A 9857-nucleotide genomic window follows, 5' to 3' on the forward strand; every position below is an offset into this window, starting at 1 on the left:
CTATGGAGTGTCTCAGAGACAAGAAGAGACTGAAGAGATTGGAGAGGACGGATGGCTCTGGTCTGGACTGTCCTCTAGAGACGTGGAGGATGAAGGGAAACCATCAGATTTACAGCCTGGACCGAGAGACAGAGAAGATCGTCCCTCTGTTGGGATTAAGATTTAGAAAAACCTTTGTTTGTCCTGCAATAGTGAAGTGTAGTTTACACCACCACACAGAAGAGCAGCAAAATATCCAGAGTAAAAAGTGTAGTGTATAAATAATAAAATAAAATAAATAGATAAACAGAGTCTGCATGTTCTCCCTGTGTCTGCGTGGGTTCTCTCCAGGTTCTCCAGCTTCCTCCCACCGTCCAAAGACATGCTGGTTAGGTTCATTGGTGATTCTAAATTGGCCGTAGGTGTGAGTGTCTCTCTGTGTTAGCCCTGTGATAGACTGGAGACCTGTCCAGGGTGGACCCCCCCTCTAGACCAATGACAGCTGGGATAGACTGGAGACCTGTCCAGGGTGGACCCCCCCTCTAGACCAATGACAGCTGGGATAGACTGGAGACCTGTCCAGGGTGGACCCCCCCCCCCCCCCCCCCCCCCCTCTAGACCAATGACAGCTGGGATAGACTGGAGACCTGTCCAGGGTGGACCCCCCCTCTAGACCAATGACAGCTGGGATAGACTGGAGACCTGTCCAGGGTGGACCCCCCCTCTTGACCAGTGACAGCTGGGATAGACTGGAGACCTGTCCAGGGTGGACCCCCCTCTAGACCAATGACAGCTGGGATAGGCTCCAGCCCCCCATGACCCTTCACAGGACAAGAGGTTACAGAAGATGAATGAATATAATATAATATAATATAATATGATGGGGTTCATGCTCCTGCAGACTGACGTGGGTTCTCGCTGGGCGTTTGATCCATGTTTAGATGATAATGTAACAAATAATAAAATAATTATGTAATAAATAAAAATCACTGTTGAGAAGTGTTATCAGCTCAAATCAAAGAGAGGAAACATTCATGGCATAGGAGATGTATTTATTGTGACTGATGCAGGAACCCTTCACTTAGAACAACATCCAGAACCAGAACCAGGTTTTTAACCTTAACGTCGCTGCAAAGCTTTGGAGGTTTTCACTTCTCTGACAAAAAGGATGGACCTGGCTGTCATGACGACAGACAGTGTTTCTGAATAAAGTCTCATAGTGTCGTGTAAAGTTTTCTCTCTTTTTATCACCAGAACCTTTTCCTGGACTCCAGAGGTCCGGCGTTCTCCTGTCTGCCGTTAAAAGCTTTGCTAGCGGTGATCCAGCGTGGGAACACGACCACAGCCTCCAGCTTTAAACACACAAACACAAATACACAAATCTCTCATCAATAAACCAAACTAACCCCGCCCTGCCTCCCCCACCCCCACCACCCCATCTGAGTTTTCATTCAGAACAGGATCAGAACAGGTCCAGGTCCAGGTCCAGGTCAGTATCAGGTCATTACCAGACTCTAGTCATGTGACCTTCAGGTGATAAAAACCTAAACTCTCCTCCATCATTTAGAGCTGAACACTTGGAGGAAACGTCTTCTACAAACACAACAAGTCCAGATTGTCTTTGTCTCATCTTGTTCTTTAATTTATATCAAGACTCGTATTTTACCAGCAGGACAGAAGGAGCTGCTTGGAGACAATGAACTTAGATGGAAACGTAAATATTAATAAATAAAGCCACCACTGATTCCATCTGAGGAGTTTAATGTTTCAGAAGACATGTTCGTTCGTTTCTACTGGATCCAGGTTTACTCATCACAGACACATTATGAACTGAACTAACTTCTGGTGTCTCAGATTTACAGAAGGCCGATGAATGATCCAGTAGATGAAGCTCCAACTAAACTCACAGAGCAGGAGCTAAAGATCAAGAATTCATCATCGCAGCGTTTCACATGGTTTTTAAAGCGTCTCCTCATATTATTACACTTCTACCTCCTGTCAATAATAAATAAATGTCAGTTATTCATTAGTGTTTATTAAAGACATTTCTTCTTAAATACAATGACCACTGGTGTAGCTTTAATGAACACGTCTTTATTTTAGTCTATTTGTCCAGTGAATGGAAATACGTTCAACAGAATACTAACTATGACAGACTTCTCAGATTATATAGAACATATAAATAGTTAGTCTCCTCTGAGTTAAAGACTTGCTAATGATCCATGACCAGGGTTATTCATTCTAATAAAGAACCTGAAGATGGTTTCATACATTATTGTTTTGCTGTCAGATGCAAAGATCATATTCACTAAAACCTTTCTCAGTGTTTTTAGGGAGTAAACCGGCGAGTCGCTGCTCTGAATCAGGAAATACGTCTTCTTCTCTGGTTCTTATTGTTTTAAAAGCATGATGGTCAGAGAGAGACATGAACGTAGGGTCGTGTCTTATATAACATCAGCTGTTTGGAGGAGCTCAGAGACTCATCTGGAAACCGTTGTCTGAAAGCAACAGGTTTATAAACGTCTTGTTCAAATGACTCGGGTCTGTGTCAAGAGTTAGGAACAGATCTGTTGATTTGATGTTTTCTGTGAGGACTCAGGTCACGGTACGTCTCTACAATGAAGGGAAGCGTCCAGCTGGATGAGGACGACAACATTTCACTGGGCAGAGAAAATGCTCTGAAGCTGGATGATGGAAAGTACAACAACATCTGCAGTTGTACAACGTCACAGTGTTTCCTGGACTCTCATCATCTGGAAAAACCAGAACCAGTTGACACATCTGGATGATCAATCATGGCCACGGATGTTTCCTTCTGATAACAAGGACCTCTGGGTTTTTAGACGTGACAGATGGAATGAAAACAAAATGAAAGAGAAACACAGTAGATCCTCTGGTTTCAATGAAGCTCAGACAGAGACAGAGAGATGATGAAGGGGAAAAATATTAGGACTGCGTCGTTAATGCTAATGCTAATGCTAATCAAGTGCACTGATGTGTCACAGCTGGAAACATGAGGAGTACAAAAGTAACAAAGCTTCAAGAAAATAGAAAAAGTAAATAAAGTTTTTATAAAACTGATGAGAATGAAAAACAGGAAGTGATGTCATGATGTTAGAGGCAGCGCTGCAGGCAGTGGGAGGAGTTAAGTTCCTGTAGTTTAGAGTCTCGGTCCTTTTTATTTTCATATTACATTTATCACATGATGCTGCAGCACTTACACGGCTGCTTCTCCTTCTTTATCGCCACCGCTCCTCCCTCGGCCTCCCCCGCTGTCTCCCCATTGATCGCCGCCATCGCCTCTCGAGGTTTGGAGGTCGTCGGCGCGCCGATGGTGGTAGGAGGAGTCGGTTCTTGATCCGTCTCTTCTGCCGGTGACGTCTTCCCGTCAGTGTTGTCGATATGCACCAGCTCGGCCTTCACCGTCCCCTGCAGCCCCAGCACCTTCTTGGTCTCGTCCTCATCCTCCACACTCTGGTATCCCATGAACACCATGGTGACGGGGTTCTCTGCACTGGCCTCGTCCACGCTGGGCTCGCTGCCTGGTTTGGCCTCCAGCCCGGTGATCTCAGCTGCGACCCGGGGAACTGACTCAGGAACTGGCTCAGGACCTGAGTCGGGACCAGCCACCTCCTGGACCTCCACTGTGGGGATGGAGTTCACAGCGTGGACAGTCGGCGACATCATGGAAGCTTCGTCAGCTTTGTGGATGAGCTCCTCGACCTCGGAAGAGCTGAGCAGGTGGACGCCGTCTTCACCGTTCATCTCATGGACCACTGAGGAAAAGATGGGATCAGGGTCAGACCAGAACTCCTGAAATGTTGCAGTTCACCTGTGATCTCCAGCTGAAGGACCAACAGACTCTGACTTAATGTCCTGGAGAAGTTAAACCATTGGAGGTCAAACTAAAGCATTCAGAGACGACTTATGTTAGTCTGGTCTGAACTGACCCTGATGAAGTGATGAAAACATGAAGGACAATCATGCATATACCAGGAAGAGATGAGTCAGATTTACTTCAGTAGACGTACACAGACAGTGACTTCTAAACTCTTAACGCACAAACTGCTGCAATACTAACAATAAGTAATAAGTAATCTAGTACCACGATAAACTGGTATCATTATAAACTATCTGGTAACTAAATCAGCAGGTGACTTCCCGCGAGGCTTCCTCTGATTTATTTGTATTTTTGTTTTAACTTTCTCATGTCACCTTTCTGCTCGTCTTCGTAAACTTTGACCCCTTGGTTGGAGAGGTCAACAGGAAGTGTGGTGTTAGTGGACAGAACCCTGGTTTCCCCCGTCACTCGGTCTCGTTCTATCTTAATCTCCACTGAGTACATTGCTGGAGGGATGTTAGAAAACAGAAACGCTGAACAGCAGCTTAACAGACAGAAGATCAAATACATGAAGCTGGAAGAAGGACAGACAGAAACAGACATTTGTTAGAAACAGATGTTAGAAACTGACGGTGTGCACCGTAGACCTGGACAGGTCTGCATCCATCGCAGGGTTTCATTCTGGATTCATCTTTTGATCATTTTCTCCGTAACTGATTGTTTGGTTGGTGGTGTCACAGTGACCCAGTTACTATGGAGGCCAGCTGACATTTGACTGTTGTTGCTACATGATGCGTGAGTCATCATAGTTGAGCTGGCTTCAACCAATCACGTGCATTTGCTTCACCTGTTCCCATGTTGCATATACTGTCAATGCCTGTTCCACACAACCCCGTCAATAACCGAATGCTTGAATAACACTCAACAATATCAGTGGCTGGTAATCACTGTAGCAACCATGTGGTAAACATGTAGTACAGATGTAGTAAATGTGTTGTATATATGTGATTAATATATATCAAACGTGGGAAATATGTCTTAAACATGTAGTAACCATATGATATATATGTAGTAACATGTGGTAAATACACAACCTGGCCAAAACAAAGTCTCCACCTGGATTTAACTAATCAAACAGGTATTCACCTCCTATTGGATAATTACTGCATGGGTGATTATCTTTCAGCTGACAACAAGTTATTTAAGCCCAACTGATGCAATGAGTAGCTTCTCATTCCTTCAACAACCATGTCTAAAGACACATCCTGTGGTCGTCTGTTTGAGAAGGGTCAAATCATTGGCATGCATCAAGCAGAGAAAACATCTAAGGAGATTGTAGAAACTACTAAAACTGGGTTAAGAACTGTCCAAGGCATTATTAAAAACTGGAAGGATAGTGGAGAAGCATCAGGGTAAGAAGAGAGGCAGATGAAGTGATGCACCCATCATGCCTAGTGTCTACTGTACAAGCCTGTGGGGGCAGTGCTATGATCTGGGGTTGCTGCAGTTGCTCAGGTCTAGGTTCAGCAACATTATGAGGTCAGCTGACTACCTGAATATACTGAATGACCAGGTTATTCCATCAATGGATCATATTCCAAGATGACAATGCCAGGATTCATGGGGCTCAGATTGTGAAAGAGTGGTTCAGGGAGCATGAGACATCATGTCCACACATGGATTGGCCACCACAGAGTCCAGACCTGAACCCCATTGAGAATCTTTGGGATGTGCTGGAGAAGGCTTTGTGCAGTGGTCAGACTCTCCATCATCAATACAAGATCTTGGTGGAAAATGAATGAAACACTGGATGGAAATAAATCTGGAGACATTGGAGAAGATTATAGAAACAATGATACAGAGAATGAGCTGGAATCAGAGATAGAGGAGGTCCAACCAGATAGTAGAGGGGGACCTTTGTTTTTGGCCAGGTAGTGTATATAGTAACCATGTGGTATATGTATGTGGTATATACATATATATATATATACTGTATATATATATAGTCACCATGTGGTAAACATGCAGTGACCAGAGTCTTGTGATCTAAAGAGCAGCTCTGTCAGAGGAGGAGATCATTTCGTCCTCTCTGACTCACCTCTCTTCATCTCCTGCGTCGCCTCTCTTGGTTTGTTCATTCGAGGGCTTTTGTGAACTTTGACCTCTGCAAGGGCTCATGGGAAAAAGAGGCAGGCACAGAGACAGAGCAGAGTAAAGACTGAAGCTCTGATGACAACATCACTGTAATCAGATTACAGCTGATACCATAATGTAATCTGATTACTGTAATTTGATTAATGCAATCTGACAACAGATTTACACTAATCTGATTTCATGCAGAGTGATCCAGACTGTGCAATCTGATTACCGGTGTAATCTGACTACAATGGGATTACTGTGAACTGTAGTTAGGTCCGGTCTCACCTTGGACTACCTGACCTGACGGTGCAGCTCTGTGACCTTTGACCTCTACAGTTGATCAGAGAGACATGTGAGACGAGAGACGATTCATGGAGACAACACAAAGACAGACAGAGAAGAAGGAATTTACCTGTGACTGATCCTGACGTCACCTGGAGGCACAAACATTAACAAACGGTCAAAATAAACCCATGAATTTACACCACGTAATCTGACTAATGTAATCTGACTAATGTAAACTGATTAATGTAATCTGACTAATGTAATGCAATTAATGTAATCTGACTAACGTAATCTGACTAGTGTAATCTGACTAACGTAATCTGACTAATGTAAACTGATTAATGTAATCTGACTAACGTAATCTGACTACCGTAAACTGATTAATGTAATCTGACTAGTGTAATCTGACTAGTGTAATCTGACTAACGTAAACTGATTATTGTAATCTGACTAACGTAACCTGACTAATGTAATCTGACTAATGTAATCTGATTAATGTAATCTGACTAATGTAATCTGACTAACGTAACCTGACTAATGTAATCTGACTAACGTAATCTGACTAATGTAATCTGACTAGTGTAATCTGATTGATGTAATCTGACTAATGTAAACTGATTATTGTAATCAGACCAATGTAATGTGATTAATGTAGTCTGACTACTGTAAACTGATTAATGTAATCTGACTAATGTAATGCAACTAATGTAATCTGATTGATGTAATCTGACTAATGTAATGCAACTAATGTAATCTGATTGATGTAATCTGATTGACGTAATCTGATTAATGTAATGCAACTAATGTAATCTGACTAATGTAATGCAATTAATGAAATCTGACTAATGTAATCTGATTGATGTAGTCTGACTAATGTAATGCAACTAATGTAATCTGACTAATGTAATCTGATTGATGTAATCTGTCTGAGGTAATCTGACTAAAGTAATAATATTTATGTGTGTGTGTAAACTCACAGTAGAGTGTGTTATTGGAGCAGAGTGTGTCGGCTCCAGAATCACAGCTCCAGTCTCCAAACTGACCAGTTCCTGTTCCAACCTGTAGCAAACAAACAACCAAGTAAACACATTAATTCTTTTTTAAATGTAATAAATGAACCTTTCTTTTCATTCAGTGAATGAAATAACGAGGCCAGACTTGTTGATGGCCTCCTCCAGACTCCTGGTCTTGGCCTCGTCCTGCTCCAGCTGTCTCTTGACATCGTCCTGTTCTGGTCCAGCAGAGGGCGCTCCGTCCAGCAGCCAGCGCTCCCTCAGAGCCTTCGACTGAACACAGGAAAGCGTGGAATTTAAAAGCTGACTCAGACACAAGAACAGCAGTTTTATCAAACAAACACCAAGGTCAAAATGACCCCCAGGTTCTTTACCTGATGTTTCATGTTATCAGTTTATTACAGAGGTCAGATTCTTGACAAGAAGCTGCTCCATCAATTAGTCAACAATTAGAGAATTAACAAGAAACCATTCTCATTAACTTTCAATAAACTGGTTTCATCAGTTTGTATCATAAGATTCCACATGTACGCTTTAGTCAGATATGTGTATCTATGACAGATGTATGTTTATCTTGCTGTTCTCTTCTCTCTTTCTTCTGTCTGTACCCGGCTGGCCTTAGGCAGATGGGTCCCCCCATATGAGCTGGGTTCTGCTCGAGGTTTCTTCCTGTTAAAAGGGAGTTTTTCCTGCCACCGTTGCCTTCAGGCTGCTCTGGGGGTTTTAGGCCGGGTTTTTGTAAAGCGTCTTGAGACGATTTGTATTGTCATTGACGCTATATAAATAAAATTGAATTGAATTGAATTGAATATCTGATTCTAAACCTCTGGAAACCATGACATGACACCACTTATTATTTTTAGATATTTAGAATTAGTTAGAGCAGCGATAACGATGATCATGTCATAATCAGTTGAGGGGTTCCTCAGGGTTCTGTTGTTGGTCCAGATTCATATTCAGCTCAGATATACAGAAATCATTTATTGGATGTTTTTTTCAGATCCGACACTTTTAAATGTTGGTCTTTAGACTGAAGTTTGTTCTTTAATGAGTTCATATTTCACTATTAAATGCAGAAACATGGATGACTGCATTCATTCATTCATCTCCATTAAAATAATAAATACCAAACTTTCTTTTTATGTTCCAGTGAACCATGTTCCTGTTTCATTTATTCTGGTTGAGTTTTAATAAACCTCTAGTTTCCCATGCTTTATAGTCATTTAATTAGTTTCTCTCAGTAAACAAACGTCTGAATCCTGTGATCAGCTGATGATATTTAAAGACTCTGATCTCAGGCAAGCTGCAGCCTCGTGAACCTCCGCCTCGCTTCTGAATGTGAACCACAACAACAATTCCTCTGAATACAGTGACTGCTGGAGCCTCAGGGGCCCTCAGGGGCCTCAGGGGCCCCGGAGGCTCCCAACGTCTTGGTTTAACATCTGTGGTATTTTCTACCAGTAAACAGACGAGAATGAAAATCATTGTTGGGTCAGATTAGCCGCTAACTCGTGTCATCATGGTTTAATTTGTGTTGCGTTCACAGACAACAGGAAACATCAGCTCCAGGAGGGTTGGTTTGTTTTATTAGTGGTTTTAAATGACACTAACAGCACCATGTCAAAACCACTCACCAGTGCCCCCTGCTTTCAGCGCTGATATTACAGTTCAGGGTCTTTATTGTGATGAATGTTTCTGGATAAACTGGGATTTGAACCATCAACCTGTCTCACCCTCAGATGCTGCAGAGCTCTCCTGTCGTCCTCCAGCTGACGCCTCTTGTTCTCCATCTCTGTCTGCCACTTCCTCTTCTCCTGAAGTATGATGAGAAACGAGTCAGATTAGTTTTAGCCACAGAGGAAATGTTTGTTCATTCATTCATTTTCACTTGTGTCTTGTGTCAAGTTGATTGATTGATTGAATCCATGAATCAGTCTGATGCTGATGGGTCCGATCAATAACTCAGATCTGCAGCGTGTCACAGATTAACACGTGATTAACACGTTACATACATGATCTGTTTAAACTGTGTTGTGTTCACTGACTGTACGTAAACTGGACTCACCGCCATGAGCTGCAGTCGGTCCTGCTGACAGAAAGCCTCGCTCACCCTGAGAGAGAGAGAGAGATTCATTCATTCATTCATTCATCTTCTGTAACCTCTTGTCCTGTGAAGGGTCATGGGGTTCTGGAGCCTATCCCAGCTGTCATTGGTCTAGAGGGGGGGTCCACCCTGGACAGGTCTCCAGTCTATCCCAGCTGTCATTGGTCTGGGGGGGGGGGGGGGGGTCCACCCTGGACAGATCTCCAGTCTATCCCAGCTGTCATTGGTCTAGAGGGGGCGTCCACCCTGGACAGGTCTCCAGTCTATCCCAGCTGTCATTGGTCTAGAGGGGGGGGGGGGGGGGGGGGGTCCACCCTGGACAGGTCTCCAGTCTATCCCAGCTGTCATTGGTCTAGAGGGGGGGTCCACCCTGGACAGGTCTCCAGTCTATCCCAGCTGTCATTGGTCTAGAGGGGGGGTCCACCCTGGACAGGTCTCCAGTCTATCCCAGCTGTCATTGGTCTAGAGGGGGGGGGGGGGGGTCCACCCTGGACAG

The 9857-nt window shown here is 43.5% G+C and overlaps 1 protein-coding gene across 2 annotated transcripts; it reads right to left on the minus strand.

Moving 5' to 3' along the window:
• Positions 1-1642: 1642 nt before the first annotated feature.
• palm1a (paralemmin 1a) lies at positions 1643-9358 on the minus strand. 2 transcript variants are annotated; one of them, XM_084547889.1, is made up of 8 exons: positions 9323-9358; positions 8991-9071; positions 7403-7530; positions 7222-7303; positions 6372-6393; positions 6245-6289; positions 4195-4326; positions 1643-3755 (listed from the first exon to the last, which is right to left on the minus strand). In XM_084547889.1, exons 1-8 carry the CDS (start codon positions 9326-9328, stop codon positions 3178-3180), a joined length of 1074 nt encoding a protein of 357 aa, XP_084404015.1. In that variant the 5' UTR covers positions 9329-9358; the 3' UTR covers positions 1643-3177. The 2 variants fall into 2 exon arrangements, with proteins under 2 accessions (XP_084404015.1, XP_084404016.1); XM_084547890.1 differs by lacking the exons at positions 4195-4326; positions 6245-6289.
• Positions 9359-9857: the final 499 nt, after the last annotated feature.

The sequence above is a fragment of the Chelon labrosus genome (assembly GCF_963514085.1).
Source record: "Chelon labrosus genome assembly, chromosome: 7".
NCBI lineage: Eukaryota > Metazoa > Chordata > Actinopteri > Mugiliformes > Mugilidae > Chelon > Chelon labrosus.

What these genes read in the sequence shown, in the direction of transcription:
- palm1a (XM_084547889.1), bottom strand. An exon ending in CTGGAGGAGGCCATCAACAA is followed by an intron (nt 7,304 to 7,402) that starts GTCTGGCCTCGT and finishes TGTTTGCTACAG; the next exon opens with GTTGGAACAGGAACTGGTCA. An exon ending in CTCCAATAACACACTCTACT is followed by an intron (nt 6,394 to 7,221) that starts GTGAGTTTACAC and finishes TTGTGCCTCCAG; the next exon opens with GTGACGTCAGGATCAGTCAC.